General features: G+C 42.7%; 1 protein-coding gene across 2 annotated transcripts in view; it reads right to left on the bottom strand.

The window, feature by feature from the left end:
• ACAD10 (acyl-CoA dehydrogenase family member 10) overlaps positions 1–23,486 on the bottom strand; it is a 43,001-nt gene that overhangs the window by 12,071 nt on the left and 7,444 nt on the right. Inside the window, exons 3-9 of one of the 2 annotated variants that reach the window (XM_058691680.1) lie at positions 20,838–20,986; positions 18,550–18,744; positions 14,762–14,920; positions 13,882–14,041; positions 12,541–12,682; positions 6,581–6,649; positions 4,884–5,065 (exon numbers count right to left, since the gene is read on the bottom strand). In XM_058691680.1, the coding sequence (XP_058547663.1) occupies positions 4,884–5,065; positions 6,581–6,649; positions 12,541–12,682; positions 13,882–14,041; positions 14,762–14,920; positions 18,550–18,744; positions 20,838–20,986 (1,056 nt within the window). The remainder of the gene's footprint in view (positions 1–4,883; positions 5,066–6,580; positions 6,650–12,540; positions 12,683–13,881; positions 14,042–14,761; positions 14,921–18,549; positions 18,745–20,837; positions 20,987–23,486) is intronic. The other variant, XM_058691681.1, reaches the window with a different exon arrangement.

The raw sequence follows: 23,486 nt of genomic DNA on the forward strand, positions 1-23,486 counted from the left end.
TTTTGTGCCATGTGGTATCGCCTTCTGATGACCTAGGAGTTTCTCATGTGATGCTCCTGCTGCCGTGGCCGGATTTCAGTGTGATCTGGGTACTGTTTCCAGCCACATGGCCTGTAAGCCTGATCCCTGGCCCTCTCAGACATCCTACAAGCTTCCCAACAGCCTTTAAACAATCCCTTGTTGGCTAAACAACAGTGGTTGGCTAAGAGCATGGAGTCTGGGGCTGGGCTGCCTCGGTGTGTTTCCCGGCTCTGCCATTCTCTATCTTTCTGATCTCAGACAGGTGACTTAACCTCTCTGTGCCTCAGTTTTTCCTCGTCAGTGAGCTGTTCCTCAGAGAGTTGTCGGGAGGATAAAATGTGTAAAGGCCCCTGGAAATGTTCCTGGCAGGTAATACCACTACATGAGTATTTGCTATCATCATTCAGTTGTTTGCTAAGAAACCCAAGAGATACCAAAGTTGAGGAACTTGCAAGTTATATCTGGGACCAGGACACTGGAAGGAGTTCTGGAGTCAACTCAGCTCACAGTCAAGGTCTTCAACTGATTTAACTTCTCTGAGCCTCACTTGCTTCTTCTATAGGAGTATATTGACACCTAAATTCCACAAGACTGTTGTGAAGGCTAACAGAAATCCATACAGAACATGCCAGATACTTAGCTGCACAGAAGGCTGCTCCATGAATGGTGGCATTATTGTCCCGGTTACTGTCAATTGATCATTATTAATTGTCACTATTAATATAACTAAAAATTAATAAATGTGTCAGGTCCCTGGATCTAAGCCAAGCCCTCATCCTTCATCTGAAAGAGCAATGGTCCCCAGAGGCTGAAGGGTTTGAAGATAAGGATAGAGACGTCAAGCTCCTTCTGTGCAGTCCACTCACAGTTGGGGCATCCAGACATGAGCCCTTTGGAAAATCTAGTTGGGTCATGAGAGGTGGAGATCAAAATCCACAGGAATTTAATCCAAAACAAATCAAGCCTTTAGAACTAACTTCTAGTTTTCAGAATTACAGGAAATAGAGTAAAGTAAACCATAAGGAAATAATCAAGACAAATATATAAGACAACTGACTTGGTCTTTTTTTTTTTTTTTCCTTGAGAGACAGAGACAGAGAGAGAGAGAGAGAGAGAGAGAGAGAATATCTTAAGCAAGCTCCAGGCTTGATCTCACAACTATGGGATCGTGACCTGAGCCAAAATTAAGAGTTGGATGCTTAACCAACTGAGCCACCCAAGCGCTCCCTGACTTGGTGTCAAAAAATTCATTAAAAAAAACAGGTGGGGGGTGGGGGGACTGTTCTAGATTCCTTGATCAGATCCTGATATGGGGGAGGGGGACTCATTTATAAAAGATATAAGGGGATAACTGATGAAGTCTATCTGAATATGGATTGGGTTTTAGATATTCTGGGGAAATTTTGAATTTTCTTGGATGTGATAATGGTATCGGAGAATGCCCTTATTTTTAAGGAAATGCATAAAGTATTTAGGAGTTAAGTGTTAGGGTCTCTACAACTTTGTTAAATATATAGGGAGAGAGACAAACAGAAGAAGAGGGAGAAGGAAAGAGAAAAGTGAATATGGCAAAAGTTCAGCATTGTTAAAATTAGTAGCGGGCATGTGTAGTTATTCATTGTGCTATTTCACGTTTCTGTAAGTTTGAAAATTGTCATGCTAAGAAGTCAAATACGAAACTCACAGGAGCTGAGCCTTTGTGAAAGGAGCCCTTTAGGAAAACCTCCGATGTGGATTTGGAACCTCCCGCCCCTCACACACACCAGCCCAGTGCTGCACACGTTCCATTTTCACAAGAAGCAGACGCAGCTGCCCCTGTGTCTCTGGCTCTGCTGGCCGCTGGTCTCTCTCAGGCCTGCCAAAGCGCTGAAACATCCTTCCTGAAGCAGACTGCCCTCCTGGGATGAGGAAGGAGGATTATGTGCTCCCTGCAGGTCCTGGGTGGTGAAAAGGTTCTTTGTGGTAATTGGACTGCACCTGAAGGATCTTTGTCAAAAGTCCCTCTTGATTAGAAATCCTGTTTGTGTGCTCTCTCAGTCTTTCTTTTGTGTTTTTACAAATTTAAATGTGTTCTTTTGAATAGATAACACATTCACACGGCTTGGACAAAAGGGCAAAGAGTAATCTTTTTCCCACCCCTCCGCCCAGCCATTCAGCTCTTTTCCTCCCCCAAGGCAACCCACGTGACCAGCTTCTTAGGTATTCTTTTGGAGATAGTCACTTGTGCCAGCAAATATTTAAATGTATTTGAATATGTAAATTAATTCAAATATACCACTCTTTACACAAATGGTACTATCTATTTATAGCCAATGCCCTGCCAAGCAGCTGGATTCCTGACATAACCAGAGAAATTGCAGGGTTTTTTTGAAAAGAAAAATCTAGTGTGCCTGTAGCTGGATCAGTGAACCTGAAGCATGACGAAAGTGCTTTATGCTTTCAGACTCAAAACATAGCCAGTGGCCTGGGATGCTGGCCCTTAGATCACATGAAATCACATCAGATTTCTGCTTTGTCTCTTGATGCTAAGAAGTCAGTGGAAAAAACGTCAAAATAGTCTATTTTTTTTTTTTAACGTTTATTTATTTTTGAGACAGAGAGAGACAGAGCATGAACGGGGGAGGGTCAGAGAGAGAGGGAGACACAGAATCTGAAACAGGCTCCAGGCTCTGAGCTGTCAGCACAGAGCCCGACGTGGGGCTCGAACTCACGGACCGTGAGATCATGACCTGAGGCAAAGTCGGACGCTTAACCGACCGAGCCACCCAGGCGCCCCAAAATAGTCTACTTTAAAGGCACAGGGGGCACCTGGGTGGCTCAGTTGGTTGAGCGGATGGATCCTCTGTCCCCCTCTCTCTGCCCCTCCCCTGCCTGCACTCTCTCAAAAACATCTAAAAATAAAATAAAATAAAATAAAATAAAATAAAATAAAATAAAATAAAAGGCACAGGATCCATTCAGACAGCACATGGGAGAGGCTTCCCTAAGCTGTTGTCGCTCTAGGACAGGATGTTACACTGCCCACTACTTCATTTGCCTAAGGCTTTATCTTCATTCAAAGCACCGGGACAGCTGCCACCTCATTTGCTTTTCAGATCAGCCCTGTGAGGGAGGCAGCACAGGCCTTTTTTTTTTTTTTTTTTTCCACACCAAACCTTTACTATTGAGAAAACTATGAGGAGGTAATGTGACTTGCTCAAGGTCGCTGATAAATTAGCATCCAACTTCTCCTCCAATGCTCCTTCTATCTTGAAACAACGGATCGATATGGGCAACATGGGTTGTCTTTGCCCACTTGCCCTTTTACTGGCGAGTAGGGCTGCCAGATAAAATACAGGATACCCAGGGTGCCTGGGTGGCTCAGTTGGTTAAGCGGCCAACTCTTGATTTCAGCTCAGGTCATGATCTCATGGCTCTCATGGGATTGAGCCCCACTTTCGGGGACTCTGCACCGACAGCATGGAGCCTGCTTGAGATTCTCAATCTCTCTCTCTCTCTCTCTCACTCCCTCTGCCGCTCCCCCACTCATGCAGGCGTGTGCTCTCTCAAAATAAATAAATAAACATTAAAACAAAATACCCACTTAAATTTGAATTTCAGATAAACAACACATTTTTATTTCCAAATGAGACTACCAAGGTGGAGGGGAACCCACAGGGGATGATACGGAGCCCGCTGTACTTGGAAGGGATGGAGGACTCCCTCAGTATGGGCTAGGAGGTCAGCAGGCCTGCTCTGTTGTAGCTAAGTGTCTCAGAGTGATCTGAGTAGGGACTCAGATCAGGTGCCCGTGGAGAGGTGGAACTTTAGGTACTTCGGCAGAAACGGTAGGAAGTTGATATACACTGGACACATACTATAGCCTTGGATGTGGTCCTACAGAAAAGAGGCACATTTAGGCTAAAAGCAGAGAAAGAAGAAAATACAGCTTCGCTGAGAGATTCTTTTTGACTACAGCCAAGAATACATGCTGGTCAAGAGTCAAATAATACTCTTGTACTTTCCAAGGCAGAAAGAGTGAAATTCTTTGGCTTGTGCTAAAGTTTGTGCATGCAAAAGCATGGAGACATTTGTGACAGTGGTTTTAAAATTGTGTGTGCCTGTCAAATTCATAAAATGCTACACTTCAATACACCTGACTTCAAAAAAAAAAAAAAAAAAGGGAAAGCAAAGCAAAAACAGACAATAACAATGAGGATGAGGAGCAACTGGTACGCTCAGACATTAAAAAACAAGCAGAGGGCACTTCGGTGGCTTAGTGGGTTAAGCGTCAGACCTCAGCTCAGGTCATGATCTCACAGTTCTTGAGTTCAAGCCCCACTCTCTGCTGTCAGTGGGGAACCCGCTCCGGATCCTCTGTCTCCCTCTCTCTCTGACCCTCCCTCGTGCTTGCTCTCTTTCTCTCTCTCAAAAATAAACATTAAAAAAAAAAAAAAAAAAAAAAAAAAAAAAAAAACAAGCAGAAACAAACTCTGCAAACAAAATACCTTGGCATAATGGCATTTTAAAAGTCTATCCTTGTTGAAAAGAATATTTAGGGGAAAGAGTAAAAAAGAGAAAAAAGTATCTTAAATACTCCTGGCTGGTATCAGAAAAAAGATTAAAATGGTCTAGCAAGATAAAGTTGCAGAGAAGAGAGATTCTGTAGTCCATGAAGGGATGTACCCAAGGATAGAATGTCGTATTCTAGGGAAGTGACACCTCCATTAAAATGTAACTGGATTTCCCAGCAGGAGGCTATGAAGCCCACATCACACTTAGCAAACACTAGGTGCGTGAACAACCTGACATCACGCAAATTCTAAAACCAGGGGCACCATGAGGAAACTATCAGCATGAAAGACAAATGGCCTTGTGCTCACCGTGTTTCGTGTAGTCTTCTAGGCCCGTAGCCTTGAGGTCCACGCTGTGAATTTTGCACAAGACTCTGTTCATGGCAGTGTAAATGGCCCGCCTCTGGGTGGGCTCCAAGCCTGGCAGAGAGGGGTCTCTGTAGATGAGGCCTGGGCAGTACTCCATCAGATAGAAAGGAGTACCGATGACCCTGGGAGGGACACAGACAGGATGTTTCAGTGGCCCAGCTCATAACATGGCAGGCTGTTAGTCATGGTATTGCTCTAACTGTCCTGTGTGTTCATTCCAAGAACTGAGGAAGGAGTTCAGGCCCAGGGTACTGGATGTTTCCTTTCACCTTTGTACACGAGCACAGGTTAGAAGCACCCCATCCCCAAACCAGTCCACACACACAGCCCTGTCTATACTTCCTTGCCTGCATACCTCTCTTCCATTAGGTCCACTTGGGGAAGCTATGGAATGGAGTTTAAGAGTGATAATGTAGGAAAGCATATTGAGAGGAGGCTAGACATTACTAGAAATCAGTTGACTGTTCTAAAAACTTGTTTTGAAAATTCTACCATTAAAACTGTTTATCCTGATTTGACCATGGGCTAGAACTTAAATTTATTATTAAATTATTAATTATCTTAAGTGTAATAATGCTGCTTTGATTATGAAAGAAAATGTCTTTATTTTTAGGAGGGGTATGCAACTTCAAAAGATTCAGCTAAAAATATATATAGAAAAAGAAAATATATTTATAAAATGTATAAAATTATAAAATTATTAGAGTGTGTAATTATTATTATATAAAATTATTTATATCATACACCTATACACGTATGTAAACATACATATATTCACACAGAAGGCAAATATGGCAAAATGTTAGCAACATTTTAATCCAGATGAGAACTCTTTATGCTACTTTTTCTTTCAACTTTTCTAGGTTTCAAAATGTTCATAATTAGGTGGGACAAAAAAAAATTCAAAAAGGTTATTGCAAAGCAGTTTAAAAACAACTTAGAAGGACCACAATAAAAGATTAACAAAAACAAACATGAAGCTAGGTGGATCCAATTCTCACAAAAGCAAGTATTTCTTCATCTTTCAGGATAACTTACAGATTTGTGAGCTCTCGGGGTTGGGGGGCGGGGAGGGAATGCTCTAAAGTCTTCTCTCCCATCCACATTTTGTCTTCATTCTAACAAACTGGGATTTGAGCGACTAGATGGGCTTTTCTCTTCTGTAGTTTGAATATGTAATAAAAAATAAATCCAGTGGCGTCTGCGTGGCTCAGTCGGTTAAGCGTCTGACTTCAGTTCAGATCATGATCTCACAGTTTGTGAGTTCGAGCCCTGCATCGGGCTCTATGCTCACAGCCCAGAGCCTGGACCCTGCTTCAGATTCTTTGTCTCCCTCTCTCTCTCTCTCTCTGCCTCTGCCCCACTTGCTCTCTCTCCCTCTCTCTCTCAAAAATAAATAAACATTAAAACAAATTAGTCAATCAATCAATCAATCAATCTGGAAGCACCTGGATGGCTCAGTGGGTTAAAGCATCTGGCTCTTGATCTTGGCTTAGGTCATGATCTCACGGTTTGTGAGATTGAGCCCCGGTGAGTGCAGAGCCTGCTTGGAATTCTCTCTCTCCCTCACTCTCTGCCCCTCCCCCCCAGATAAATAAATAAACATTTAAAAATAAATAAATAAATCTCATCATTACCCTGAGTCTTCACAGAGGTCAAGAACTCTGGGGACAGGCACCCCAGCATTTGCAAGGGCTTTCATTATCCTGCCAGAATAAAGAGAAATGAATGAAAATGCTGGCTGAATTGATGAGATTTTCTTGAAATTATTTTTCTGAATTAAAATTAGTGTACACAGGAATTAAAACAGAATTCTAAAAAATATCCAATTGACCCCGAGGTATGCAAGAAGAACAAACAACAGATGGAACAAACAAAAACCAAATAGCAAAATTATAGACTTAAGTCAAATATATCAATAGTTACATTACATTGATTAGACTAAACATTTCAGTTGAGACAGAGATTGTCGTATTGCACAGAAAAGCAAGACCTAGCTACATGCTGTCTACAGAAGACATTCTTTATATATAAAAACATAGGGAAAGGAGCACCTGGGTGGCCCAGTCGGTTAGGTGGCCAACTTCAGCTCAGGTCATGATCTCATGGTCTGTGAATTTGAGCCCTGCGTCAGGCTCTATGCTAACAGCTCAGAGCCTGGAGCCTACTTCTGATTCTGTGTCTCTCTGACCCTCCTCCACTCACATTCTCTCTCTCTCAAAAATGAATAAATGTTAAAAAAATTTAAAAAAAAATTTTTTTTCAACGTTTTTTATTGATTTTTGGGACAGAGAGAGACAGAGCATGAACGGGGGAGGGGCAGAGAGAGAGGGAGACACAGAATCGGAAACAGGCTCCAGGCTCCGAGCCATCAGCCCAGAGCCTGACGCGGGGCTCGAACTCATGGACCGCGAGATCGTGACCTGGCTGAAGTCGGACGCTTAACCGACTGCGCCACCCAGGCGCCCCTAAAAAAAATTTTTTTAAAGAAATAGCCACATTAATATCAGAGAAAGGACACTTTAAGACAAAGAGTACTACCAGAAGCAGAGGGACATTTCCAGATGATACAAGAATTAATCCATCAGGAAGATATTGCAATCATAAATGTGTACATGCCTCATAACAGGACTTCAAAATGAAAGAAAAACGATCAGAATTACAGAGACAAACGGACAAATCCACAATCATAGTTGAGACTATAGTACCCCTTTATCAGTAACTGATGGAACTAGTACAAAAATCAGTAAGACAAAGATCCAAGTGATACTACCAACGATTTGACCTGATGGCCATTCCCCCAATACTCAACAAGGGCAGGATACACATTCTTTTGAAGTACACACAGTACGTTCACCAAGATAAATCATATGCTGGTTCGTATGATTAAGTAACGGAAATCTTAAACAGTATTTCTAAGATCTCAATGGTATTAAACTAAAAATCATTAATTTATGACATGTAGAAAAAGCTCAAATATTTGAGGGGTGCCTGGCCGGCTTGATCAGAAGATCATGCAGCTCTTGATCTCAGGGTTGTGAGTTTGAGCCCCACGTGAGGTGTAGATTACTTAAATAAATAAAACATTTTTTTAAAAAGCTCCAATATTTGCAAATTAAAGAACACACTTTCATATAAGCCATGGGTCAAACGATATTACGAGGGAAATTAGAAAATATTTTAAACTGTAATAACAATAAAAAATACAACATGTCAAAATTTGTGAGATACAGAAGTGCTTAGAAAGTAACATATAACTTTATTTTTTTTTTTTTTTTTTTTTTTTTTTTTATTTATTTTTGGGACAGACAGAGACAGAGCATGAACGGGGGAGGGGCAGAGAGAGAGGGAGACACAGAATCGGAAACAGGCTCCAGGCTCCGAGCCATCAGCCCAGAGCCTGACGCGGGGCTCGAACTCACGGACCGCGAGATCGTGACCTGGCTGAAGTCGGACGCTTAACCGACTGCGCCACCCAGGCGCCCCAACATATAACTTTAAATACTTGTAAAAAGACTTTAAATCAGTTACACTATGAAGGAAAAAATAAGCCCAGAGTAAGTAGATGGAAAGGAATAAAGATAGAACAGAAATAAATGAGACAGAAAAGAGAAAGATTTAATAAAGTGAAACACTCTTCTTTGAAAACAGTTGATAAATCCCTAAATAGACTAATGAGAGAAAGAACAAATTATCACTCAATATCATGAAAAAGAGGGAAAATCACTACAGATCCTATATACATTAAAAGGATAATAAAAGATATCATGAACAATAAATTTGATAGATTAGACAAATGGACAAATTCCTTGCAAATTATGACTTACCAAAACTAAAACAGGATGAAATAAAATATCTGAATAACCCAATATTTATAAATTGAATCCATAATCAAAAAACCTTTTCCTGGGGCACCTGGGTGGCGCAGTCGGTTAAGCGTCCGACTTCAGCCAGGTCACGATCTCGCGGTCCGTGAGTTCGAGCCCCGCGTCAGGCTCCGGGCTGACGGCTCGGAGCCTGGAGCCTGTTTCCGATTCTGTGTCTCCCTCTCTCTCTGCCCCTCCCCCGTTCATGCTCTGTCTCTCTCTGTCCCAAAAATAAAAAAAAATAAAAAACGTTGAAAAAAAAAAAAAACAAAAAAAAAAACAAAAAAAAAACACCTTTTCCTAAAAACTCCAGTCCCTGATGGGTTTATTGGTAAATTCTATGAATCACTTAAGGAAGAAATTTTTTCATGTTTTAAATAGAAAAATAATTACTCAGTCTTTTTTTTTATTAAAAAAATTTTGTTTAACGTTTATTTATTATTGAGAGACAGAGAGACACAGAGCGTGAGCAGGGGAGGGGTAGAGAGAGGGGGAGACATAGAATCTGAAGTAGGCTCCAGGCTCTGAGCTGTCAGCACAGAGCCTGATGCGGGGCTCGAACTCACAAACTGCGAGATCATGACCTGAGCCGAAGTCGGTCGCTCAACCAACTGAGCCACCCAGGTGCCCCAATAATTACTCAGTCTTATCACCAGTAACTGGCTCCTGCTTTTTGCCTGCCTGGTGTCCTTTCCTTGCTTCAAGTTCTGATAACATACCTGGGCTTTCCTTTAGGAAACAGCTCTCCCCCACCGTCAGTCCACATGGTCTGGGTGGGACTGATGCAAACCCTGGTTCCAAGGATGGGCACAAGACCCAGATTTGGCCAATCTGAATACTGCATCCTCCTGACCCCAGACAACACATTGGGCCAATAAGTCAAATCTCAGGAGGTATGCTGGAACATTCAATGAGGTTACAGAGGAAAGAAGAGTGGAGAGATGAAGAGAGAGAGAAAATGAGTGAGTCCTGGTGACGTTATATGGGCCCTTGGATCTGGTTATGCCTGAAAGATTTAAATTGTGACATCAATAAATTTTACTCCTCTTCCTTTTTTAAAAAAGAAGACTTAAGTCAGTCTAGATGGGTTTCTGTTGCTTACAGTTGAGGAACAGAAACATGCTAGTCCAACATGACCATGGTAAATAATGTTGTGTTTTTTTCTAATATTTTTGTTTCAGTGCACAAGTCTTTTAAAAAAAAAAATAAAAATAGGCGGTGCCTGGCTGGCTCAGCTGGTACAGTGTGTGACTCTTGACCTTGGGGTTGTGGGTTTGAGCCCCAGGTTGGGTGTAAAGATTACTTAAAAATAAAATCTTTAAAAAACAAAACAAGAAAACAGGATAGAACTATAGGTGGCTTCTGTTTTTATCACGTTAAAATTTTATCATGGCATTTTTGTGTCAGGCATATTATTGGCTACACTAATAGCACAATCATTAAAGCTGGGCTGTGAAATCCTACTGCCTCCCAGGTATGATGCCCACCTCTGTCACTCACAGCTAGTTGTGTGTCCCTGGAGACACCGCTTAACCTCTTTAATCCTCGCTTCTCTCACCTATAAAATGGGGATCATAATAGTAACCTATCATGAGTTGTTGTGAGAATGCTTTGGGTTAACAATACATCCAAAACATTTATTGCAGTGCCTGGCACATACTAAACGCTCAGTAAATGTCAGCTATTACTATTATTGTTGTTATGGCAACAAGTAGATAGACCAAGGTTTAATCATCTCCTGATTATTGTACCTTTTGGGTGTTTGCAATTTTTTATTAAAACAACATTGTGGTGACCATATTACTGCATAAAGCTGTTTTCCCTATTTAGAATTATTTTTTAAAGAGACATTCCTCTAACTGGAATTGTTAGATCTCAAAGTGTGACTACAATGAGGTTTTTAATAAATTGTATCATGCTGTTTTCCAAAATTCCCAAAGTTGTTCAGATTTACCTTTGGCATTTTAATGTTTATTTATTTTTGAGAGAAAGAGTGTGAGCAGGGGAGGGGCAGAGAGAGAAAGAGAGAGACACACACACACACACACACACACACACACACACACAGAATCTGAAGCAGGCTCCAGGCCCTGAGCTGTCAGCACAGAGCCCAACACAGGGTTAGAACTCACAAACTATGAGATCACGACCTGAGCCAAAGTCAGATGCTTAACTGACTAAGTCATCCAGGTGCCTCTACATTTAGCATTTTTTTTTTAACATTTATTTATTTTTGAGACAGAAAGAGAGCATGAACGGGGGGAGGGTCAGAAAGAGAGGGAGACACAGAATCTGAAGCAGGCTCCACGCTCCGACCTGTCAGCACAGAGCCTGACGCGGGGCTCGAACTCGTGAACCACGAGATCATGACCTGAGCCGAAGTCGGACACTTAACCAACTGAGCCACCCAGGTGCCCCCCGCCCCTACATTTAGCATTTTATAAGCAGATACTATATTACATTTCATCTTCAAATGCCCATTTTATTCCTTTACTAAAATGGAAATTCTCTGCATTCCTGGATTTTTGGAATGTCACCACAGCCCTCCAGAATTCCTCAGTACCCCTGGGAATGGTCAGAGTTCACAAGCAGGATGCATGAGAATAGAGTGGGGGTTTCACACTTTTAGGGTTTCTTTCCTCTAAATACAAACCTGCTACTATGTGGGTACATATATAAATGTTCAGAAATAGCTACAGGTTTTCTCCTCTGATGACCCCCTAAAGCTTCGTCATTCTCAGTCACCATTGCCTGCAATACTTGGAGAAGTCAGATTCTAGGAACTAAAAAGTCCAAAGAAGAAACAGTAAACAGTGAGAACAAGAAGGGACCAAGAGCCAAAGTCACATTTTCCTTACTACTCTGCAACATTCCTTCTACAGAACATAACGGGCTGGAAGGAAGAAGGAAGCAGAGGAAGAGAAAGGCTTCCAGGAAAGTAAGCCCCGCTCTGGAGACCATCCAGAATTTTCATCTCAGTTTCAAAGAATTTGGAGCTAGGTTTTTTTTCAACCTGCTATGTTTAAATTTTCCTATTTTCAAAAGAAACTATTTTATTTGGGATGGGCTGTAATGCAACCCATTATTATTTTACATATTTTATTATGGAAAATTTCAGACATCTATGAGTAGAGATTCATGAAACAAACCCCCATGTAGCCAATTTCAACAACTACCAACTCAATGCCATGCTTGTTTTGGCCTCAGCCCCACTGATACACTGTTTATAAGACTAAAGGTCTTAGTCTTTAAGACTAAAAGGTTCCGACTTCAGCTCAGGTCACGATCTCGCGGTCCGTGAGTTCGAGCCCCGTGTCAGGCTCTGGGCTGATGGCTCGGAGCCTGGAGCCTGTTTCCGATTCTGTGTCTCCTTCTCTCTCTGCCCCTCCCCCCTTTATGCTCTGTCTCTCTCGGTCTCAAAAATAAATAAAAACGTTAAAAAAAAAATTAAAAAAAAAAAAAAGACTAAAAGGTGAGACTAATGAGTATTCCAATAATGCTTTTTCCACCAGAGGTTCCAAAAAGGTCTAGTTTCCTACAGGTTTAAGTACAGAAAAGAGAAGACAAACTTCTGAATAAAATTAGGTTACATGTTCTTATTTGAGATAATTTTGGAAATTCATACTTGCGGTTTTAAATGTCTCAAGGCAGTCTGATGGAGAGCTGACTTGTCAGCTCAGGGCTGAGCTGCGGAGGATGGAGGGGAGCACACCCCAGCTCTGAGAAGTTACCTGAACTCCCTCTCCACTGCATGGGAGGATGGAAGGAGTGTCTCCGGGGGCTTCTTCCGCAGAACCAGCTGGTGGTTAGCTAGCCTGATGTAGTAGGTTGGATTTGACTGCCCATGATCAAACTGAAGGAGTTCCAATGGGCCTGCAAGTTTGAAAACAAAGATAACGACAGTAGTTCGGAAGGATAGAGCTGGGCATTCCTGCTCTCTAACAAGTGCCGCATTTGGGATGCAGGACATTCTGATTAGGGATGCACCTCCGACTTGGGCACCAGAAGTGATGGAGCCCCAGGCCTACTGTGCCAGCCCAGGTCCACTACAGTGTGGCAAAGGCCACTCCATTTACACCACAATCATCTTCACTTTGTGCAGGTGTCCAGTTTTGTCCTTCTTGCCAACTCCCGCTCCACGAAGAAAAGCTTTTCAGTTCTGTTTATCAACCACAAGCACGGTCATGGCAACCCACCATGCTAAAATGGAATGCTTTAAGCCTGAGGATGAAAAGCGCCCTTGTGCATCCCTCAGTCCACACTCGGCCAAACCACGCCTGAGACTGGCGTGACGGCTGGGAGGAGCTTCCGCGGAGGCCTGAAGCTTGAGCTGAAGTGCTTCCCTGAGACGCTCCCTCCCACCCCAAGGGGCTCAAATCCGTGGCTCCCGCTCAGGAACATCCTAATTAACCTTCAGCTTCATAACAAGACTGAACTCTGGACACAGATTCGTTTCACATGGTCAGAAGAGCAAGAAACTGGCATTTGCCTGAGTTAGCTGCAGCTGGCCTGCTCAGAAGGGGCCCCTCAGCTTTGCAGAGGCCCTAAGAACAATCCAATCTCTGGAAAACATAAGTGGAGCTCCACGCAAAAAGTCTTCAAGGATTAAATGGGTGAGGCAAAACTTTATCACCAGGTGGAAATGTCTTCCAAGGCCCCCGAGGCACCTATTTTTCTGAGAGAGGAATATGAAGAATCAAAGAGGGGCCTTTGAAGGGATGGAGACAACTTGTCACACTGTAAATTTATGCAGCTTCTTAAGTCACCTCCACAAAACAGGCTGTCATCTCAAAACATTTAGACTCAAACACCCCTGGGCATGTACAGTCTCCAGATCCCAGGCGGTCCCTGCCACACCACCGTCTCGGGTGGAAGAGAGGGTGAGTGTACTTTTGGGGTTCATGCTTTTCCCCAAGCAAAACTGAAAGCTGCACTCAGATCCACTGAGCTCCATGGCTGTTTTCCTCATCACACAGCCTCTGTCTCCAGCATATTCCACTAGGGTTTGAAAGTGAGAACCAGACTGAAGGCCTAGCCTTGAAAGAGTTGGCAAAAAACAGAACTTTAAATACCTGTGCTTTGGGTCCCCAGTAAGTCTTTGAGGTACTTCTCCAAGGAACCTCGTGGAATGTCCATTGTCTTTCTCATGGGGCAAGTGTTTGGAACAATCATTCTCAACGTAAAACCCAAACGGGTTTCTAATTCCTTTACTGCAGTTTCTGGGTCATCAACCTGGTTTCAAAGAGAAGACTGAACATGTACCACCAGTCAACCCTGACCTGGCCTCCTGTCTGTTCTCTAAAAGGGCAGTTTTTTAGAGGAAAATATCGAAGAAGTCACGTTTCTGAGCAAGGACTTTGGAGGCCAAGATATTCAGCTAATGAGGAAGCTGTATAAAGACTTTGCTCTTCCCATTTAATTCTTAACCACACTAAACTTTCTTATTGGCTGGGAAGAGTGCCAGTTAAGAGTCCACGATGCTCCTTCATGCCAGGAGGGCATGATACTGTGCTGCAGCATCAACCCTGTCCCTATGGCCCATCAGCTTCATAATGGAAACCCAAACACAGGAAGCTGGACAGAGACGTCCTCTCAGGTGGCTTCTTGTGCTTCACAGCCATGACCTGGGCGGTCCGTGTGGCTGGTAGCTGCCGGCTCCCTACCCAGAACGGTGTCACAGGGACAGCCTAGCTGACATCCCAAATGTCTTAAGCCTGCCATTCACCTCCTTGCATAATTCTTTTCTCAAACTGCCTTCTTAGTGTCTGTCTTACTTCCTTTCAAAAATAGAGTGGCTTGTCATGTAAATATCCTAAAATTAATAAAAAAGAAGACCATAGCAACATGGGGGAAGACCACTAAACACAACTATGATTGTTAACAGGACAAGCTTAGAAATGCTTATGCTAGTGCCTAGAGCACAGCAGGGGTTCAAAAAATAGTGATCATTACCTGTATGGTGTGAATGCCAAGGCTGGCAGCCGCTTTTAGATTCGGTCCAAGATCATCAAGAAAGATGGACTCAGAAGGCGGCAGGCCAAGCCGCTCCAAGCACAGTTTGTATATCCTGGGGTCTGGCTTACAGACACCTTCTAGGCAGGACTCCACGACCTGAGCGAGGGACGGGGATGAGAGATGAGTGTCCCTAAAAGGTGGTGCTCCCACATGCATACTGGCATATTTTTTAAAAGAATAATAGGAAGACCGTTGAGATTTGTTATAAAAAGTAACTTCAGAGTGTTACGATATAAAATGATGTTGCTTTTTAAAGTTGGAGATATGGTAATACTGGGTTACTAGCTGGGGGCAAGCTCAGAAAACCAAAGTTCTGGTTCAGAAACAGCGACCTTGCGCACACAGCGAAGCCACAATGGGCCTCAGTGTCATCATCGGCAAAGTGGGGATGCTAATAGCTATCTTACCTATCTTAGCGGTTGTTGAGAACATTAAATGAAAGTTGAGTGGTTCCAAAATGATGTTAGCATTTTGCTAATGTTAAATATTGTGGCTACACAGAAGAGCTGTAGATTTCTACTTCGCCATTTTTTCAGAAAGAAGGGAGGGGCACCTGGGTGGCTCAGACAGTTGAGTGCCCGACTTGGGCTCAAGTCATGATCTCATGGTTGGTTCGTGGGTTTGAGCCCCACATCGGGCTCTCTGCTGTCGGTGCAGATCCTACTTTGGATCCTCTGTCTCCCTCTCTGCCCATCCCCAGCTCGTGCTCTCTCTCTCTCCCTCTCTCAAAAATAAACACTAAAAAAATTAAAAAAAAAAAAAAAAGAAGGCGGCACTGTTTACTAACTACAAAAGGCACATGACCTTAATGTCTGTATTTCAGAAATTAAAAAGCAAAACAGCCATCCTCAACTTATATAAATCCCATGGGAGAACAGACCCCAAAGAGACTGTTCATGGCAAAGCACTGTTCCTTTCACGCAAAGAGCTTCCTGTGTCCTGACAACCTCACTTCCACTGTGTATATGGTCTGGAAATGCAGTGGGGGGTGGAGAGTGGGGGGTGGGTATGCTTCAGAGGGTCCAGATGAAACCCTGCAAAACCGGACCCAGTGCCAGGCAACCTCTGATCCATCAACCTGCAGGTCCTCTTACACTGTCCCCAGGGCTTAATCTCCTATAAAGTGGGCCTAAAACAGCCACAGAAGCTTATAACTGACACCCTCTGGTCTGCCGTGAGAATAGAACTCAATCCATGCTCACTCCAAGAAGGACTCAGGCTCTCCAAAACCAAGGACAAACCCTTCCCTCTACTCTACATTTGCATTATTCAGGGTTGGGTGAGAACTGCCCTTTCAGGAAAATAAATATCCTAAATAAATTGGACCACTCTATTTAATCTTCCCTGTCTCTTAAGGAGCTGAATGAACTAAAAAAGGCAAGCTCCGTGTAAAGAAAACATCAGTAGTGGGTACCAGAGAAGCTGGGTGTTTCAGACACAGACCAGTGTCCACACTGCGGGAGAACAACACAGCTGTGCTGGCTGAGACAGACAGAGGGGGTGGTGAGCCCAGTGAGCCAAGTTCTCACAAGCAGACATCTCTCCTGAGGGACTATGTTGAGGGTCACTGTATTGGGGAAGTGAAAAAATTCTCCAGATTTAAGTTTGATAAGATCCCTGGCCTTCTCTTTCTGTTCTATTTTGCAAGTTGAAAAAGTCCTGGAGATGTAGTTCTTAACAATGTGAGTATACTTAACGCTACTGAACTGAACACTTAAACATGGTTATGATGGTAAATTTTATGTTATGTGGGTTTTTACAATAAAAAAATGTAAAAATATTTTTAATTGAAAAAAATTAGATGGAAAAACATTTTGAAGCCGAGACAGATTCCTATAATACTGGTTTAAGAGTTCAGCCTCTAATGTTGACAGAGAAAACATCTATGTATGTGTGTGTGCGTGTGCTTTAGAGAACAAAAATCTAAACCCTTGCTCTTGATGAAATGTTTTTAAAACTCCAGGTCTTCTGCAGACCTAAGATACGAAAACCCATCAGAAAACTCCTGGAAAGCACATGCCAAAATGCCTGTGAAGTCTGAATAAACAAGTTCATTTTTTTTTTTTTTTAAAGAAACTCATAGGTCTTTTAAATTGTAGCTTCATTTGAAGGGCTGAACGTGAGCCTGGACAATTTAATTTGTCTAGATGAAGATATCATTCCTATAGCTGCACTGCACTCTGAAAATAACCAAAACGTACTGAACACTGACCATGTGCCAGGACCATGCAGAGAGCTTTGCATGCATAATTCTGTGGGATGCACGCAGCGACCCTACAACAAAGAAATTGCTATTCCCGAATTACAGAGGAAGAAACTGAGGTTCAAGGAAGCAAAGCCACAGCCCGTGATCACCTGGCTAGCAAGCTGCAGAGACAGGATTGAATCTGGCTGAAGTCCCGGAGCACTCGGAGGGGAGGGGGCTTGGAAGAGCGCTGTTTGTGTCCCACGGGGAAAACAACAATCAAAGCAGGTGGGGAGCTAGACAAGGTGTACAGAGGGGACAGGACTCTATCTCTGACAGGCTTTCTATAAGAAGGAAGGAGGACGTGGGAGGTGAAAACAGCACTAGGCTGAGAGGTTCATTTCCAACATTTGCCCTCTGAATTTCCACCTGTCAATTTTACTAGATTTTATGTTCTAAAATAGCACTATCCAACAGAACTTTTCAGAATGATGGAAACGCTGTATATGCTGTCAGGTATAGTAGCCACTAGCCGCATGTGGTGAGTGAGCACCTGAAATGTAGCAGGTGCGTACTCTGCGGGGCAAGGATCGTGTCTGTCACATTTGCCACAGTATCCCTTCACGTGTAGTCAGTGGCCAGCGCGCAGTAACTGCTCAGTAAGAATCTACTTTCTAACTGAAGTTTAAGCAAGTCAGCTACGAATAATTCATATCTGTCCCAGGATGATAATCTATTTCTCTCCTGGGGAAATGGGGAATCGTTTATAGGAGTAACCTCCTGGCACAGAAGACCACCTTTCACTCAGTATGTTCTCAGGGCAGTTTGATGGTCTAGCACTGGGCTATCCAATATAGTAACCACCAGCCATATGTGATTATTTACATTTAAACTAATAAAAATGAAATAAAATTCAGTTGTTAGTGACACCAGCCACATTTCAAGGGCTTAATAGCCACATGTGACTAGAAACAACCATATTGGACATTTCCATTACTGCAGTAAGTTTTATTGGATAGCACTGGTCTCAGGATTAATGCCACAGAAATAAAGGGCAACGTCACTGGTCTTTTTTTTTCTTTTTAAAAAATATTTACTTAAGTTATCTCTACACCCAATCTGGGACTCAAACTCACGATCCTGGGATCAAGAGTTGTACACTATGCTGACTGAGCCACCTAGACACCCCAACATGGTTGGTCTTTGAAGAGATAAGGTCAAAGGTCCCTTTAGATGTGAGGGCTGACGGAAGTTTGTGAGTTATGTGACGAATAAGGTTCAAACCCAGAACATGAAAGAGTGTCTAAAGCTGAGGTTTCAACCAGTTATCAAAGACCATAAATGCTAGACCTTGCTGAGAGCTCAGAGATGTTTTAGAAGTCCTCTTTTCACCCTGTTAGGTCTAAATCTAATTTAGTCAAGTTAGACTGACTAAGGAAACCCATTCACTCAAGACCTGCCACGAGGCAGTGTTTAATGATGCATCCTAAAGCAAGGACAGAGACTCTGTTTCGATGGTTTTGGATTACTTCAAGCTTACCACATCAAACTGTTTCCGGTCCAGGGGCAAAAAGCTTTTCCCGTTGGGAAGATAAAAATTATTGCTCAAGACTGCAGTCCGAAGGCCTTCTGCCCGAATTTGAGTTATGGCCTCAGTCATCACTGGGAACTGCTTCGCCACTTGCTCACTGGTCAGCAGGGAGAAAAAGGAGCCCACAGGTACGGAGGTCTTTGACTAAAAATGGGGGAGGGGAAAGGAGAGGCAGCAATAATTAAGAGTAGGAGGAACAGCTTATGACCAACCGAGAAAAACACGGCTTCCTGTCTTCCTACTGCTACCTCGTTTGATTTGCTACCTAAAGGAATTGTCCCTCAGCCCCGGTGCAGAACTTCACATACAAGGTTGTAAAAAGTAACTTCAGGTGACAGTGGTGAGGGGATGGAGCTATTTATATCAATAGTCCAGTTAAATTAATTCCTTATTTCAGTCATGGATTGGCGATTTTACTTATTTATTTTTAAATGTTTACGTATTTGTTTTTGAGAGAGAGAGAGGGCGCGTGCACAAGTGGGGTGGGGGTGGGGGGCAGAGAGAGACACACACACAGAATTTGAAGTAGGCTCCCAGGCTCTGAACTGTCAGCACAGAGACCAGTGTGGGGCTCAAACCCACAAACTGTGAGATCATAACCTGAGCTGAGATCCAGAGTTAGATGCTTAACTGACTGAGCCACCCAGGCACCCCACGGATTGGCAATTTTAAAGAATATCAGAATATCCAAGGACAACTCAAGCTAAAAGTATATTAAGCAGGTATCATTTCATTCTTTTTTAAAAATTTATTTATTTTGAGACAGAGAGAGCACACACACGCAGAGGGAGAATCCCAAGTAGGCTCTGCACTGTCAGCACAGAGCTCAATGCAGGGCTCGAACTCATGAACTGTGAGATCATGACCTGAGCTGAAATAGAGTGAAACACTTAACCGACTGAGCCACCCAGACGCCCCTATAATTTAATTCTTAATGAATCAGAAGACATATAATGATTTCGTATTGTGAACTTCAGCTTCTGACCCATTTTTCATTTTTAAATTCAATCTACGTGGGTTTTGGAAACTGTTACCATATTTCAAACATTTGCAAAGGCAGGTCTGCTCTTTTATACAAACACACACATACACACTATGGAACAGCTTTCTGGAGATACAATTCACATACCACACAATTCACCCATAAACTGTACAATTCAAAATTTTTAATATATTCACAGTTGTGTAACCATCACCACAATCAATTTTAGAACATTTTCATCACCTTGAAAAGAAACTCCATATATATTGGCAGTCATGTTCCATTCTACCCCCCATTCCCAATACTCTCAGTCCTAGAAAATCACTAATCTAAGTTTCTCTTTCTATTGATTTCCCTGTCCTAGACATTTCATATCAATGGAATCATACATTATGTGGTCTTTTTGACTGACTTCTTTCTTTCACTTAGCACAAAGTTTTATATACCTATTTGAAATTGTGGTAAAATATACGTAACATAGGGGCAGTTGGGTGACCCAGTCAATTAAGCATCCAACATTGGCTTAGGTCATAATCTCGGGGTGCAGTTCAAACCCTGTGTCAGGCTGTGTACTGACAGCTCAGAGCCTGGAGCCTGCTTTGGATTCTGTATCTCCCTCTCTCTCTGCCCCTCCCCTGCTCATGCTCTGTCTCTCTCTCTCTCTCTCTCTCTCTCTCTCTCTCTCTCTCTCTCAAACACAAAAAAATAATAAAATCTTTAAAAAAACATACATCACATACAATGTACTATTTCGACCACTTTAAGTGTGCAGTTGAGCGGCATTATGTACATTCATTTAAAGATTTTTTTTAATGTTTATTTTTGAAAAAGAGACACAGAGCATGAGTGGGGGAGGCACATACTTTTAGATATATGTAGTTAAAGTTCAGTACCTGGGGATGGAAGAAATGCATTAAAAACTTAAAAATGGCGGGGCACCTGGGTGGCTCAGTCGGTTAAGCGTCCCGACTTTGGCTCAGGTCATCATCTCATGGCTTGTAAGTTCAAGCTCCACATCGAGCTCTCTGCTGTCAGCACACAGCCTGCTTTGGATCCTCAGGCCCCCTCCTTTTGTGCCCCTCCCTTGCTTGTTCTCTTTCTCTCTCTCCCAAATGAACAAATTTAAGAAGTTTTTTTAATTCATATGGATTATTAGGTTTTCACTTATTTGCAGTTTAACCAACTTAATAGCTGAGTATTGCACCCAAACTCTAGGCAGAAAGAATATGTAAATTCAAGTATGTTTATCACTCACGATTTCAGAGCAAAGTCTCCCAAATTGCTGTAAGAAATCCTCTGTTGTTATCTCTCCCCTCATAAATTTCATCCAGGGCCCCTTTTCACCACCTGAGATAAAGGCCTGCAGTATAGTTCCAGGAGGGATATCATTTTGTAGCTCCCATTCTATAGGAATTAAAATTTGCAATGAGTGAAATACATTCAGAGATGGCTGGGGTTTGGAAAGCTCAGGGGAATTACCACCAGTCCCTGTGACGCTGCTGTGGTGCCAGGGGGGGATTCTCACGGGAATTAGGAGAAACTGAGGAAACGCAAAATCTCAGCCTTAGACCCCAAGGCAACAGTGATATGGAGGGGACACTGCTGTTAAGCATCAGGTCCTTACCCTCTACTTGACATGACTCTGGACACTGCATTATGCATTTTCTTCCCTGCTCTCATCAGCTGCCTCATGTACCTCAGGTCGCTCATACACTCCTGGCACGTAGTAAGAAAACACAAGCGTAATAAGCCACGTTCGGACAGCACACCAAAACAGGCCCTTCATTTTGTAAACTGGAGTCATCCTCTGTGGCACCAGAACTGCTACGCTGAAACATTCACTTGGGGGATGTGGTCTTTGCAGAATAAAGAAGAAATTTTCCTTTTTTTTTTTAATGTTTATTTTTATTCTTGAGGGGTGGAAGGAGAGTGCGAGCAAGGGGCAGAGACAGAGAGAGAATCCCAGGCAGGCTCCACACTGTCAGCACAGAGCCCGACACAGGGCTCGAACTCATGAACAGTAAGATCATGACCTGAGCCAAAATCAAGAGTTGGATGCTCAACCAACTGAGCCACCCAAGCGCCCCTCTTTTTTTTTTAAGCTTATTTATTTTGAGAGACAGAGAGAGTGTAAGAGGGGGAGGGGCAGAGAGAGAGAGACAGAGACAGAGAGAGAGAGAGAGAGAGAGAGAGAGAGAGAAAATCTTAACCAGGCTCCACACTGTAAGCATAGAGCCCAACGTAGGGCTGGAACTCATGAACCCGTAAGATCATGACCTGAGCCAAAATCAAGAGTTGGATGCTCAACCAACTGAGCCACCCAGGCCCCCCTAAAGACGATTTCTATCCATAAGAAGTTCAGGCAGTGGATGGATCAGCATTTGTGTGTACGGGGAGTCTTTGGACAGAGGCTGCTTTTTCTTGTACCAGGTTGTGTGTTTTCTTTCTAAAATATAGCTGCTATGGGGCAAATATATATGTAGCAATCATAAGTATTTCTAAGACATAATATATTTTACACATTTATTTTGTTTTGATAAAGTAGGGCCTGTGCATTGAAAATATTTGACAATATATAAAGTGTAAAAAAGAAAGTTAAATGACAAGCAATCTCCCTTAGAAATAATCAATGTTACTAATTTGATACATGTTCTTTGAGAATAGCAAGACTTAAAGCTCAATCCAAATAATCCTACTTATTTGAGAACTAAAATGTGTAACATTTTTTATGGTCTCAGAATTGGCAAGCATGTAAGGAAACTGGCACCCTTGTAGACTGTTGATGGGAGTGGAAAGAAGAACAACCTCTATGGAGAGCAAAATTTTAAATATACGTTTGATGTAGTAATTCCACTTCTAGGAATTTCTCCCACATATATATTTATAAAAGTCAGCAAAGATTATGAACAAGGCTGTTTGTGCAGAATTGCTCATGATAAAAAGAACGAGGAATTTAAACACGTCAGTAAATCGCTTGTTACATCAACTTTGATACATCCATAGAATGGAATACCACACAGGTGTATAAACTAGACCAAGGATATGCAAAATACGGCCTGGGAACCAAATCTGTCTCCTATCTGCTTTTGTATTCATGTACTACTGTCTATCACTGTTTTCTCGCTCCAACAGGAGAATTGGGCAATTGTGACAGATTGTGTGGCTTGCAAAGCCTACTTAGCCCTTTATAGAAAAAGCTTGCTACCTAAAACACACCTTGATAAAGGATGAACTGACCTGGGAACATGCTAGACAGGGACACTCTACCCAGGGAGGAGGTCAGAGAGGCTTTCACAGAAAAGAAGTCGTTTTTTTGCAGTTGTTTGTTTGTTTGTTTTTTAAGTTTATTTATTTTTAAGAGAGGGAGAGAGAGCGCGCACATGAGCATGCACAGGGTACGGGCAGAGAGAGGGAGACAGAGAAAATCCCAAGCAGGCTCTGCACTGTTAGTGCAGAGCCCAATGCAGGGCTTGAACCCACAAACTATGAGATCATGACCCAAACCAAAGTTGGACACTTAACCAACTGAGTCACCCAGGTGCCCCAAGAAGTCTTAAAGTCAATATTAATAACCACCACAAGATTTATTGAGTGTGCAAAATACTCCAGGCACTGTGGCAAGTAATATACTGTTTAGGTCACCATCAAAAGTACAAGCAGGATTTGAACAGGCAGAGGAGGCAGGGAAGGGTGGCTGCCAGCAGAGGGGAGAGAACTTGCAAAGACACAGGAGTGTAAAGGTGTTCGGCAAATTTAAAGAACATCAAGCAGTCCACAGAGGCTGAAATGTGGGAAATGCTATGGTACGTGGACACGAGGGCTAATTTGCAAGAGGCCTTGGATACCAAGCGAAAGCTTCTGGGCTTAATCTAAGGGACAAAGCACAGGCACTCGAGGATTTGAA

The sequence above is a fragment of the Neofelis nebulosa genome, chromosome 11 (assembly GCF_028018385.1).
Source record: "Neofelis nebulosa isolate mNeoNeb1 chromosome 11, mNeoNeb1.pri, whole genome shotgun sequence".
In the NCBI taxonomy this organism is placed as follows: Eukaryota; Metazoa; Chordata; class Mammalia; order Carnivora; family Felidae; genus Neofelis; species Neofelis nebulosa.